Raw genomic sequence first — 14,774 nt, 5'->3', positions numbered from 1 at the left:
ACTCTACCCACCATCCAGTACTCTGCATCAGGCTGATGCTTTCTCCTCACCTTCCAGTGTCGTTGTCTTCTTACCTGTGCTCTGACACCCTTTGTTCCAGGAAGGGAAGGGAGGGGGAAAAGGGCCCATGATTTCTTTAACATTCTCTTTTCACCCATTCTTTTACTCTTACAAACAATACTGCAATTAATAATCATGTCTATACAAGGTTAGTATATGTTTAAAGTAAATTCCTAGAAGTGGACTTGCTGGGTCAGAGAGTATGGGCATTTGTAATGTTGTTGCCTGTGCCACATTACTTTTCAGAGTTTAAACAATTTACTGATGATGCCTGAAATAACTCTTAAGAATGGTAATTCTAATGCATAGGAAAGACCTTAAAGTTACAGGATAACATTTGAGAAAAATTAAGACAACTTATTTTCTCTTCTCTGGAAATACATTTATTGTTATATAAATCAAGTTTCTTTTTTTTTTTTTTAATGTATTTACTTGACAAGAGAGCACAAGCAGGCAGAGCTGCAGGCAGAGGGAGAGGGAGAAGCAGACTCCCCACTGAACAAGGAGCCCAATGCAGGAATCAGTCCTAGGACTCTGGGATCATGACCTGAGCCGAAGGCAGACGCCCAACCACTGAGCCACACAGGCACCCCTAAATCAAGTTTCCCACTAGTTCAGTTTCTTGGTAAAGAAAACGAAACAAAATTTAGCCATCGCAAGCAAATTTAGAAACACAAAACAATAACCAAACAGATTGGGTAAGAAGTAACTTTAAGAACCCTCAGAAACATAAATTAGTACCATAAGCTAAATGGGAGTTAGTACAGTAACTCTGCAATTTACAGGGAAAAATGAAGACAGGAGCACACAAAACAGCCAGGGAGTATTTTTTCTACCGAATTTGTTCGACAGATACTTGTCAGAAAACCGTTTTGCAGGTCATTAGCTTACATCTTACAGCCCAGCAATGGTATCCAGCACTGGTTAGCGTGTCCCCTCCAACAGTCAGCGTTGTTAGCAGTTGCTGACAGTGCTTGGGCCTGTAAGCAATTGGGAGTTTGCAGTTAGGCGGTTTGCCCAGGTCTTTCCTGGGTTTTGCCCTGGATGCAGGTTTGTGCTGCACCCCGAGAACCACTTCAGTCCCAAGCAAACCTGGACATGAGCCACCCGAGGACCAGGGCGACACAGTGAGAGAACCTGCGCTGTCCAACACAGCACCGCGAGCCAGATGGGGCTGCTTACAATTTAATCAAGAACAATTAAACATAAGTTCCTCGGTCGCAGTAGCTAAGTTACTACCGCTCTACAGCTACAAGTGGCTAGTGGCTACCGTGTTCGAAAATGCAGATCTAGAATTCTTCCATGATTGCACAACGACTATTAGACAACGTGGACGTTAACAGTTTCAAGTTAAAAGGAAAAAAAAAAAAAAAAAAGCTCGGAAGCCACTAGGCTTCCCTACCCCAAATAAACAGATGTTATTACTTTTTCCAGATAGGACGAGGGAGGAAATTATGCTAAGAAACCACCAAGCAAAAACCTGCACAGGCACCTGCCAGCAGGCTTTCTCAAGGAACTCACTCGTAACTCCCACGGCGCAGGCCGTCCGGCTTTCTGCGGTGTGGAGTTAACTCCCCAGACTTCTAGAACGCAGGGAACTCCCAAAGCGGTGGGCGACCGAGGGCCGAGATCCCCAAGATTCAATTGTTCGACGTGGTGGACGTGTGTAGTCACAGAGTGGGCGAGCCTCGACTCGGTTGACGCCGCTCTCGGTCTCGCATCCTCTCACCCAGGTGCTTGGAGCTGGCGGGGAGCGCGAGCCCGCCTGTGTGTGCGCGCTTCTGCACGCGCGCCGGCCCGAAGGCCGCGAGAGGCTCACGGCAGCCAATGGGGCGGGGCGCCGCGCGCCGGAGGCGGGGCCGTGACGCGCGCGCCTCGTGACCCCGCTCGCGGCCTGCGCCCGAGGAAGCCGGAAGCGGCGGCGGTCAGCAGCACCGGCTGGGGTTGGAGAGGCGGCAGGGAGTCCCTTGGGGTTTGTGAACCCCGCAATGGGTCTGGGCGCGACAGTCGCGCGGCGGAGGTCGTTGCTTCTGCCGCGGCTGCTGCTGGTGCCGCTGCTGTGGTCGGGGCTGGCTCTGGGCGCTCTCGCCGTGGTCAGCAGACCCTACAGGGTCCTTCACGACCTCCTGTCGGAGCAGCAGTTGCTGGAGGTGGAGGACTTGTCCCTGGCGCTGCTGCAAGGCGGAAGGCTGGGACCGCTGTCATTACCGCCGGACCTGCCGGATCTGGATCCCGAGTGTCGGGAGCTGTTACTGGACTTCGCCAACAGCAGCGCAGAGCTGACCGGGTGCCTAGTGCGCAGCGCCCGGCCGGTGCGCCTCTGTCAGACCTGCTACCCCCTCTTCCAACAGGTCGCCAACAGGATGGACAACATCAGTCGAGCCGTGGGGGTGGGTAGAGGAGCACACCCGGGACCTCCGGCGTGGAGGGTTGGGAAAGGAGGATGTGATGATGGTTTACTCGGGGCGGGGGGCGGGGGTGGCTCAGTTTCTCTGTAAGGAAAAGGGATTGTAGTTTGGGGCATCAGAAGAGTGGGTGGTATTATAGGTCTTGGAGTTTGGAGTTTTGCCTCTATGGCTGCTTTTGGGCATCTTCTTGATACATGTTTGCGGATAGGTATGGCTGTTTTGCGTGGGGGTCCTGCAACCTTAACCCTACCTTTCCTTTCCCTCCCCTCCTTTACTCTCTTCAGCCCACTCTGACACAGCTTCTTCCCATGTCTACCTGTTGTTCCCAGGAAGGACCTTTTCCTGAAACTCCGAGTGGGGCAACTGTAGTGTGGTTAGGAGGCTTGAGCTTTGTAGCCAGATAATATCAGATCCGCCACTTTATAGCAGCTTGGTCCTGGATTAGTTATCTTATAGTCTTAGTTTACTCCTCTGCAAAATGGAGAAAAACAGCTGTCTGATGTGACTGTTACAAAGATTAAACGAGATAACATATGAGAGCTTATTTTAGTGATTAAGACAGTCTGTAGCCAGTCAGCCAGGAATCCAGTTCGAATTAGCAGGCATATTCTGGACAAGTGACTTACATTCTCTATGTCTGTTTTCTTATTAAGATAAAAAGAGCTCTTAGAAAACAAGCACATAGTAGTAGTTCTCAGTTAATGGGAGCTAAAATTTTGGGAAGTGGTATATCTGTCCTCCATTTTTGGTACTCTTAGCCCTTTTCTGGTCATGTGGTAGGTCCTGTGAGGGTTTTAATGAAAAAGAGAGGGAGAAAGGAGGAAAATGCATGTTCCTGGTAATAAGAAACTTACAGGGTCTAGAGTCCTAAAGGGTAAGAGTGTCAGGCCTGGTAGGAGTCATGAGGTGTGGGCTGGATATGCCTTGTAAAGGAAAAACATGAAGAATGACATTGGGATTGTGGAGAGGGAAAGTTCCTCTTGTATTGAGAGGACAAGTAGTCTCACAAAAATGTGATTGGAATTATTGCATAAATCATAGTTGGTGTGACAAAATATGACCTTGCATAGAGTTGTATCCTGCTTTAAGTGAGCCTGATATTACTTAACAGATCTAGGTTAAAAAAAATTTTTTTTTTACATAAATAGGAAATTTACTTGCATTAAATAAGTTATATAGTCAATCTCTCTGTAAAGAGCTAGTTTTCAAGTTTGGAAAAAACAAGTAAAACCAATGAATCACTGAAAGAGCAGTTAGTAAAAGTTCATTGTGCACACACTAAAAAAGACAGTTTGTAACCTGGGAGACCTCAAACCAAAACCTGGAATGAGGCTTAGAGATGCATTGTTATAAAGCAATGTACATAGTATGGAACAGTGCATTAGTTCTTCACAGAGTTGGTTACAATATAGGAACTTTCTTTTTCATAGGAATTTTCTTAAAAGAGAATGGCTTAGCAATTACTTCATATCAATTTTGGGGAACAGTATAAGTCTGGTTTATGATTTTCCAAAGAGAGAAGAAGTGGCCCAGGTCGGGTTAACCTCACTTGCCTTGCAAGATAAGCTAAATTAAGCTTTTGTTTGTATGACTAAACTGGTTTTGTCTGATCAGGGAATGTTCAAGTCTGGTCTCCATTTGTATTTGATTTTAACATAGTTTAAATAAATTTAGGGTTACCTGCAATATTTTCCAGGCATACTTCTATTAGATATAACATATATCCCTATATATCTGTCTTCCGATGAGTTAAAAATAAAGTACCCAAGACTTGTCCCTGTCAGTATATAGCAAGGTATGATATGACATCATGTTCTGTTTTGAGCAATTTTGTGAGTTGTTTTGTGGCCAAGATGATTAAATAATGATACAGTGTGGATCTTTTGAGGGAGCAAATGCTTTCCTCATTTGTGTAGATACTGTGGAATTAAGAAGGGGTTAAAAAACTACCCCCCAAAAAATAAAATAAAAAACTATCCCAGACTCTAGTGGTGCAGTATTATGGTCATCACCCGATCTGTGTTTGAATTTCCACATGAATTCCTCATTGCCCAAGAGAGGCATGGTGAGGGCCTGGGGAAGGGGTGCAGAAACTTTCTTCCTTCCTCTCATTTATGTCTCTTAAATTCTCCCAGTGATCTGAGCATCAGGCTCACTTTACCCTTGTATGGAAAGAAGAGTCAAGAGTTTAAAAAAAAAAAAAAAAAAGAAAGAAAAGAAAAAGAAAAACCCTTTACTCAATCTGGATTTCCTCTCCAATTCATCTTAGACCTTGACATCTTTCCCTTCCTTTCTTCAGTAGAGGTGGATGTGCTTTGCTAGCTCAAAAGCATTATTTCCAAGGTTCTGAGGTTCTTCATGGATTTAATAGGCTTTCTTGGATTGGTTTGGGAATTGAATCATAATGTGTAATAATGAACTTATGGAAAAAAAGTGTTCTGAGTTTCTTAGAAGTGAACTTGAAGGTATCAGTTGTTCTTTGTGTGTGGCGAGGGGGAGGTTATTTCTAGTCCTACATAGACTCAATCTTTCCCTTAAATCAGTTTAATCATTAAGCACATGTTATTATTATTTTTTTAAAGATTTTATTTATTTATTTGACAGAGAGATCACAAGTAGGCAGAGAGGCAGGCAGAGAGAGAGGGGGAGGCAGGCTCCCCGCCAAGCAGAGAGCCTGATTCAGGGGTTCGATCCCAGGACCCTGAGACCATGACCTGAGCTGAAGGCAGAGGCTTAACCCACTGAGCCACGCAGGTGCCCCAGCACATGTTATTCTTAAATATTGGGCTAGTAAAACGATACAGTAGGAAAAGAAGGATAAGGCCCAAGCTTCAAACTATCAACATAGTTGGGGGAAATAAACCTATTTTGAAAAGAAGAAAAAAGGAAAAAATCATCAATGTGAATGTTATATTTTGAACAATAGCAATTTACAGCAAAAAGGTTAAGGGAGATGCTGAATTAATCAAATTAATCAAAAGAAATCCTATAAGCTGAATTTTGAATAAGGTATCCTTTATCATCTCTTCAGGGTGAATCCATGTCCATGGATTGATTGAGAGAGGAGGGAAGTATAACAAGGAGAAAAAGAATCAAAGGTAGAAATTTGCAAGCTATTTCTCTGTTACAGCAAGCTCATTCATTTAATCTAACAGAATTGTCTGGTGAGAATTCTTTCTTGTCACTTCCTCTTGGAATTACTGAGACAAGGACCACGTATAGTTTTATTATCTAAAGGTAAAGAATACTGTAAAGAATACACTGAAACTTGAGTGGTATGAGTGACTGATTTCCTCTTCCTTGGAGTCATGCTTTCTTCTTTTAGTATGAATTGATAGAGATTTCACTGAGCTGTTCAGCATCCTCAGAGAAGTTGCCAGGATGCTTTGACCCCCAAACTCTGAATTGCTTAGCTCTCTCTCATTCTACTTCATTTGTTTAAAATTTATATAGGTAGGTATAGATATATAAAGATATGTATATGTATTTATGAAGGTGCTAGTGATTAGGGGGTATGTACCTACAACCATTCAGCATACTTTTTTTGGCTATAGACTGATAAAGTCTTAGAAATATATGGAGAAACTCAGAACATAGAATAATATAGTAATCTTTCATTAGTGATCAGAAAATAATGCTTCTTATGCATTTAATTCAAGATTATTGGGAACCTAGTATGTGCAGGCTAGTAGTTACTAAGGATATAGCTGTGAATAAGCAGAACTTGTAGTCTGGTAGGGAAAACAGATATTAAGCATGTAATAATACAAGTAATTATTTAATCCAGGTATGATAAGTATTGCAGAGTAAAAAATGCCAGATGCTTCCAAAGCATATAATAAGGGAGCTGATCTTGACTAGGGCTAGTAGTAGGTAGAGTGGTCAGTGGTTAAAGCTGATTTTTAAAATCTGAGAGGGTATGGGGCAAGGGTGAGAAGGAATACATGTAAAAAGTAGCAGGTGTAAAGACTGAGTCTGGTGTGTTTGAGCAGTAGAAAGAGCTCAAAGTATTATGAGCCAGGAAGAGACTAGTGATCTGAGCCTGAAGAAGTAGGCAGGTACCAGGTCATGTGGGCCTTCTCGGGTTTTAGACTTTCATGTTGAAGCAGTGAGATGTTATTGAGATGTTTAATTCTGTAGAATGACATGACCAGATTCTAGTTACTTGAGGGAAAGTGGAGGGAACAGAAGATAGGGATGGAAGGGAAGAGTAGGTGTGGGAGGTAAATTAAGAGACTCTTGCAGGAATGTGAGAAATGGTGGCTAGGCTACATGGGGACCATTTTGATGGGAGGGAGGAATGGACAGATTTCAGAGATATTTAGGAGGTAGAATTGACAAGATTTGGTAGTTAACCTCAGGGAGGGTTCTTGAAATCCCAGTGTTTATGCCATTCCTTATACTTTCTGTATCCTCAAAACCCAGGATTCTTAGAGTGTCTGGTAAGTAAGTAGTATGAGTTAAATAACTTCGAAAGAATGAAGTGTCAGCACGACCTAATTCCTTGCTTGGGGCAAAAGGGAAAAGAAATCAATAAGGATCAAATAATTTAGGAACTTGGATTTACTTTTTTGCACAGTGTGAGTTTTCATTAAAATGATCTGTGGAAAGCATATTCTGTGTGGATATGAACTATTTGGGTGCAAAATTGGTGTGTCCCATTTTCTTGTGATTTATAAGGTTTTGAACCAAAAATTTCCCAGAAGATGACACTTAAATATTTTGTAATCATTTACTCACCAGATAAATTATGTAAGTAGTATATGTTCATTGTAGAAGAATTTACTATAAAAGAGGCAAAAAAGAAAATGAAAATGAAAATGACCATATTTCCAGTATTCAGAGATAACCAGTGCTACATTTTGATGAAAGCTTTCCAGAATTTTTCCTATGTATAAAAAGTAAGAAATATGATGCACGCAATTTGGCCTAAGTGGTTGACATTGTTCAACAGAAGCAAGTATTTATTTAAGAAGCAAAGATTTTCTTCCTTTGATGGTGAACCTGGTATCAATAAATATTTAGTTGTTTTTGTTTTATTGTGGTTATTAAAGACATAATTATTTGATTTTATCAAACAAAATGTTAAAAAATGCTTTTAATAAATACTTTAGTTATTTTGATAAGTTGCTTTTATTTTTTTTTGTCATTATTGTTTGTTTTTTTGCCTAAAGCCGTTGTTTGGGAAGTCTAAAAATACTCAGATTGTATTTTTCTGTCTTTTTGTTACAGAATACCTCAGAGAGTCATAGTTGTGCCAAAAGTCTCTTAATGGCAGATAGAATGCAGATAGTTGTGATTCTGTCTGAGTTTTTTAATTCCACCTGGCAGAAGGCAAATTGTGCAAGTAAGTAATTCTTTTATTTTAGTGAATTTTGAGATCTTTGAAGCTAGATAATACTTTTTATTACTCAGTTTAAATGAACTACGATTAGCATCATGGTTTATTAGTGGGAATTACTTGGGCAAATATTGAAAGGCAGAAAAGTATAGTAGTTAACAGAATGAACTTTGCAGTTAGACAGATCTGGCCTTGATTCTAAGCTCTGCCACTTCTTAACCCTGACTCACTAGCAGTCAAACCTTGGGCTTGTAAATTCTCCTCTTGGACCTTCAGTTTCCTCATCTGATTTGGGGATGAATTGGAGATAATAATGGAACTTACCTTATAAGATTGTTTTTAGTATTAAATGAAAAATAGTGTGTAAAGAACTTCTCTGAGTAGCTGGCACATAATGTTGAAGAACTGTTTAATAATAATTATGATGTTTATAATCTGTCAAATGGTGATGGAAGGTGGTAACATCTGTTCTACCAGTTTTACAAATTTTATATGTATTTGTGTAACAGAATGAGATCTATTTTCAGGCACTCTTTGGAAAAATTAAAACCACTATTTCAATTTGTGTTTTGACTACCAGCTGTGTACTAAGCAGGTCTTATTTTCCATGCCTTATAATTTAGTTGGGGAGAAATTTATGTTTATAGGATAACCTAAGGCAGACAAACAAATGCTTTAATAAAGTCAGAGAATCCTGGGGGGAAGTAGAGATGAGAGGAAGGACACTGCTGAGAGCTAGGTATCATGGAGAGAGGCACAGAGGTGTAAAAGAGTACTAGGTGTTCTAGGGTCTGGAAGCCCAGTGGGAGGTAAAGTTGGAAAAGGAAAGTAGGACCTTGACTGATACAGTAGTTTATCACAATAGTATTTTGGACATTTACAAAACACATGGAATGTTAAAGGCAGTAAGAAGTACTACAGGTTAAAAAAATCTTTTTCAACATTTAAGCTAGCACTTTCCAAGCTTTTTTAAAAATGTATTTCATTAAAAAATAATCGAAGTATAGTTGACCTACAGTGTTACATTAGTTTCGGGGGTGCAGTTTAGCAATTCAACAATTCTATACATTACTCAGTGCTTACCACAGTAACTATAGTCACCATCTGTACCTCTTTTTTTTTTTTCTTTTTTGCTATGAAGACCCTGTATTTTTTCTTTTTATGGAATCCCATTGGAAGAGGAAGAGAGAGACCAGTGAGGAAGTTATTACAAAATAGTTTAGGCAAGATGCAAAGAAAACAAAGTAAGGCATGGGCAGGAGAAATCGACTGGATTAAAAAAATCTGTGTGCCTGTAAGTCGTTAATGAGTTTAACTTTTCTAAGGACTTGTCTTTTTGTTTAGTTCATATGAGAAAAACTAAATGGCAAAAAGAACCCTGCTAAGTTTCTTTTCTTTGTAGTACGTTGCGGTATATCAGTTATTGACTCTTTTTAGTTTTGTCTCTATTAATTGAGATTTTCTGGTAATTTGAACAGAGTTTTGGCTGACAGTTACTTTTTTTTTTTTTTTTTTTTTGTAAGAGCAAAAGTTTTACTCCTTTGGTGTAAAAGTTTCTAGTAGGGGCGCCTGGGTGGCTCAGTGGGTTAAGCCTCTGCCTTCGGCTCGGCCATGGTCTCGGAGTCCTGGGATTGAGCCCCACATCAGGCTCTCTGCTCAGTGGGGAGTCTGCTTCTCCCCCTCTCTCTCTGCCTGCCTCTCTGCCTACTTGTGATCTCTGTCTGTCAAATAAAATATTTAAAAAGAAAGTTTCTAGTAAAATACGATGGAACAGTTACTTAACCTGTATGGGAGAGCTATTTTTAAGTATTCTTAAACCCTTATTTCCATTAATATAGAAAAATATGTTAATTATAAACAATTTAAAATTAGGATAAATGGATATATATTGGGGTTCACTTCTTTTGACTTGTGTGATTTAATTTTTATATTTGAGAGGTAAAACATCTTTTCTTTAAAAGATGTTTTGTGACAAAGACTTCACTAATTCAAAGTAGCTTTCTTTTCAAGTTAGTTCAAAAAGAAAGAAAACATTTTGCTGCATATTTACTTAATATGATAGTTATAAAACTCTTTAGAATGAATTCTCAGGTTAACTTTGTTTTTCTGTGAGCCATCCTATCTTGAAAATATTCCTTGATTGAACTTCTTTTGAAGATCAAATGAAATGCTTACTTCTAATTAAAATTAACTTGGTCAAGACATGTGGTCAGGTGAAAGAAGCCAGGTGCATTTATGCTATTTACATGCTTGATATTATGGAAAGCCTAATCTTTACTAAAAATATAAATGTAAAATACTCTCTTTTTCTAAAGAGCAATTAATAGTACATAAAACTAAATGTGAAAAAAATTTTTAATAGAGTTGTGCATTTTCTAGGAAAATGTAAATGCTCAGCAGTGATCTGGCATCAGGTTCTCATTAAATTGCATCTCTAGCAACCAGATCTATTAAACACTAATTTTATATGGGATTCTTACTCTTTTTTTCTTTTTTAAAAGATTTATTTATTTGAGATGAGGTGGGGCAAAAGGAGAGGGAGAGAGAATCTTAATTCTCTCCATGCTGAGTACAGAGCCAGATGCAGGGCTTGAACTCAGGACCCTGAGATTACAAACTGAGTAGAAACCAAGAGTTGGATGCTTAACCAACTGAGCCACCCAGGTGCCCTGACTTTAATTTTCTTAATGAATGATGATAAAGGTTTCCATTTACTTGTGCACTTAGAAGAAAATCTATTTCCTACCTATTCATTGTTTTTTAAATCATTGAAATATGTAGAAGATATTTGTACTATAGGAAACTAGTAACTACTACTCCAAAATATGACTATAGAACACCAGAATATGCCACCCCAAAAAATTCCTCTTTGTTATGAGGATAATTTTGAGCTGATTACTTTGATAAACATCAGACACAGGAGAAGCTGTGAAGACAGAGTAGAAGTAACCATTTTATAAGGGAAATTTGTATTTATAAAGAAAATCTCCATTTGTAAGAGTATTTCCTTCTCTGTTACCAAGAAACAGATGACTCTAAATCACAAATGAATCTTAAAAATGGAAAAGGCAGGGACATACGTCTACATAACTAACCTTACATTTGTTTACCATGTTTCTCCTGGTTAGTTCTTCATAACCAGCCTCCCTCATACTCTTTCTTTGTTTTTAGCTGAAGGTGACATTTAAGCCTGAATTCTAAGCCATCTCTTTGAGTTACTCATTTTTCTTGTGCGTCTGCCACGTATATATGCGAGATACAAGTTAACAAACTTCTGTTTGTCTTTCTCTTGTTACCTGTCTTATCACAGGAGCCCTAGTTGAGAACTTAGAAAAATAGAGGGAAAATTATTATTATTATTATTATTATTTTAAAGATTTTATTTATTTATTTGACAGACAGAGATCACAAGTAGGCAGAGAGGCAGGCAGAGAGAGAGAGGTGGAAGCAGGCTCTCCGCTGAGCAGAGAGCCCGATGCGGGGCTCAATCCCAGGACCCTGGGACCACGACCTGAGCCGAAGGCAGAGGCTTTAACCACTGAGCCACCCAGGCGCCCCTAGAGGGAAAATTATTTTTCCTTTACAATATATACACGAAAATCACGATATAAATTTAAAATTTTCTGGATTATTTGCCTTTTTATATAAATACAAAGAAAAACATTTTTCTCAGAATTTGTGTGAAATTATTAAACTCAAGCCACTGACCCATTTGCCTCCATTACCTTTTTGTGATGATCTAGTTAATTAAATTTGCAAATACACCCCGATGGGTGAGGCCAACAATAAGGATCTTTAATGATGAATAATATGGAATCCATTCATTTTAGCACCTAAAAGATAAAATAGGAAGGGAAAAAATGACAAAGTATGAACAAAAACTATTGATATGTTTAAAAAATTGGGTTTTTGTTGTTGTTTTTTGTTTTTGTTTTTGTGTTTTTTTTTGTTTTCATGAAAACTTGTTTTTATTTGACAGACAGAGATCACAAGTAGACAGAGAGTTAGGTGGGTGAGGGGTAAGCAGGCTCCCCACTGAGCAGAGAGCCTGATGTGGGGCACCATCCCAGAATCCTAAGATCATGACCTGAGCTGAAGGTGGAGGCTTTAACCCACTGAGCCACCCAGGCACCCCTAAAAAATTATTTTTAATTTTTTAGTTAAACCAATATGGTATCCATTTTGTAAGAATGTATCTTTTGATATAAAATGATTATTTTTTTCATCCTCTCTGCTAGCAAATGCAGAACTATAATTATACTGGTAAAAATATTTTTAAGTGAATTTAAGAGACCATTTTTAAAAAAGATTTTATTTATTTATTTTTTTTAAGAACTTTTTTTTTTTTTTTAAACATTTCACTTATTTATTTGACAGAGATCACAAGCAGGCAGAGAGGCAGGCAGAGAGAGAGGGGGAAGCAGGCTCCCCGCTGAGCAGAGAGCCCCATGCGGGGCTCGATCCCAGGACCCTGAGACCATGACCCTAGCCGAAGGCAGAGGCTTTAACCCACTGAGCCACCCAGGCACCCTGAGACTATTTTTTAAAAAGAATATTACTTAAAATATAAAAATACAAAAAAATTTAAAAGATTATTAAAAGGACACCTGGGTGGTTCATTTGGTTGAGCTCCCGACTCTTGGTTTTGGCTCGGGTCATGATCTCAGGGTTGTAAGATTGAAACCAGTCTCAGTGTGGAGTCTATTTGTCCCTCTCTGTCCCCCTCTGCCCCCTCTTTTAAAAATAAATAAATAAATAAAAGCTTAAAAAGGATTATTAAAAATGTAAAAATATAAAAGCTAAAATACTGTTTAAAAGGATATTATTAAAATACACTGCCATAAACCACCTTTCCTTTCTACTTGATCTAGCTGTGGGTTGACATCTTGTCTCTGCAGTTATTAGTTGATGAAATGAAGGCTAGAAACCCAATAGAACGGAGAGTGTGATCCATGTACCACTCCTATCTCTTTTATCTTTAGAATTCCTGTGTCTTTGAATGATACTAGTCTTGGTAGGAAAGAAGCTTCTGGAAATTGATGGAGACTTAAAAAAAATGTTAATAGCTCAGCTCTTCCAATTCATGTTATAAATAACACACAAACTAGTTCTTGTGGAGACTGCTAAGTAGTAAAGAAAATATATTAATATTTCTCCTGTACAGAATTTTAAAGCTGTTATCAAAAGTGTATTGTTGACATAGGGATAGTCTTCTTGTTGACATACTTCTTAGTTATCCTGTGCATTTGACAGTTGAATAATTAGCAGGCTCACAAGCTTTCATGAGACCATGGATTGTTTTATGGTAAAGTGTTTTGGTTCTCTGTTTTTTCTTTTTTGAACTATATTGAAATATAATAGACATATAATATGAGTTTAAAAAGGTATACAGTGTATTGATTTGATCTATATTGCAAAATGATTACCATCATGGAGTGAGGTGTAATGTGTCACATAATTACCATTTCTTTTTTGTGGTGAGAAAGTTTAAGATTTACTCTCTTAGCAACATTCAAATATAGAAGTATATAAGACAGTATTACTAACTATAATCACCATGCTGTACATTAGATTCCTGGGACTGACTGATCTTTAAACTGGAGGTTTGTATCCTTTGACCAACATCTCCCCATTTTCTTGAGCCCCATGGCAATCACCATCCTTCTCTTTCTATGAATTCAGCTGGGGTTTATTCCTGGACTCTCAGTTCTATTCCATTGGTCTCCTTTCCTGTGATAAGAGTCAGTCTTACCTAGTTGATGGAATTGCCAGGAAAGGGATTTATGATAATTGAGTTTCTTTTGGAAGATTTGTTTTTAGGTAGATAAGGGCAATTCACAGAAAGCTTTCTGCATTTACTGTTTTTCAAGTGACTTTAGCTCAAAATAATCTTTAAGGAAAGGGGCATATTTTTAGCACTTACTGTGTCTGTCTTCTTTAAAAGTCAATATTAAGTGGCTCAGTTGGTTAAGCCAGCTCAGGTCATGATCCCAAAGTCTCGGGATTGAGCCCCCATCGGGCTCCCCCATCAGCAGGGAGTCTGCTTCTCCCTCTGCCCCTCCTGCTCATTCTCTCTTTCTCTCTCTCTCTCTCTCTCTTACATTCTCTCAAATAAATACATGAAATCTTAAAAAAAAAAAGGTGAATAATAAAACTACATGGTTAACCAAAAGTTCAGTTAAGCAGAACCCCTCTTTCTCATTTTATCTACATGGTAATTTACTAAGCATTAGACTCACTTATTTGTATCTTCTAATTTAAGAAGTCTCTGTTTTCATACTCATTAAACCTAATTATGTTCTTCAGGTACAAAGTTCTCAGAGTTTATACTATATTTTCTGAAGCTTGCACTATTTTTCAAAAATTGGTGATTGTCTCTGTTGTTTTCTATAAAACTAGTTTTACAAAACAGCAGAGATCTTTATACAAACTCCTAATGGATGCCAAATACTTTATCTAAAGATGCTAATAATTTCCGTCATGATAATTTAGGTCTATGTATCTTAACTTGAATCCTCCACACCTTTAAGAATGCCTCTTGAGTTGATGCTTGAGCCCTCACTGAGAAAGAAGCTATGCTAATCTGTCCTTGATGAGGCTGCATTGATTATCTAAGATGTGGAAAATTCATAATAACCACTTCACTTAGTGCTTATAGGAAGCTTTATTATTACTAATATTCCTTAACTTACTAATTTCTAAAATATATAGCTTCTCACTGCTTATAACATTATGCTCCCAATTCCTACAAAAGTGTAAAAGAGGAATTTTACTAGAGTTACTTTATTTTAAATCAGAAAGTTAGGGCTCTTTAATAATGAAGACATTTAAAATCCTATTGTATAAATGACCTCCTTTGTGCTTTATAATACCACTCTTAATGATCATTGAAAAAATTTTGATGGTACTGCATTAATGTGGTACTTAACAAGATGACCAGTCTATATTAGCTTTTGGATTAATTT

At 38.4% G+C, this 14,774-nt stretch overlaps 1 protein-coding gene across 1 annotated transcript in view; it reads left to right on the top strand.

Moving 5' to 3' along the window:
* Nucleotides 1-1,965: 1,965 nt before the first annotated feature.
* Nucleotides 1,966-14,774, top strand: part of OSTM1 (osteoclastogenesis associated transmembrane protein 1) — a 32,674-nt gene continuing 19,865 nt past the window's right edge. Inside the window, exons 1-2 of the mRNA XM_032858259.1 lie at nucleotides 1,966-2,450; nucleotides 7,701-7,815. Of these exons, the coding sequence (XP_032714150.1) occupies nucleotides 2,049-2,450; nucleotides 7,701-7,815 (517 nt within the window). The 5' untranslated portion in view covers nucleotides 1,966-2,048. The remainder of the gene's footprint in view (nucleotides 2,451-7,700; nucleotides 7,816-14,774) is intronic.

Source organism: Lontra canadensis, unplaced genomic scaffold (assembly GCF_010015895.1).
Source record: "Lontra canadensis isolate GAN:19392208 unplaced genomic scaffold, GSC_riverotter_1.0 scaffold14, whole genome shotgun sequence".
Taxonomy (NCBI): Eukaryota; Metazoa; Chordata; class Mammalia; order Carnivora; family Mustelidae; genus Lontra; species Lontra canadensis.
This window is presented reverse-complemented; position numbering and strand designations above follow the sequence as displayed.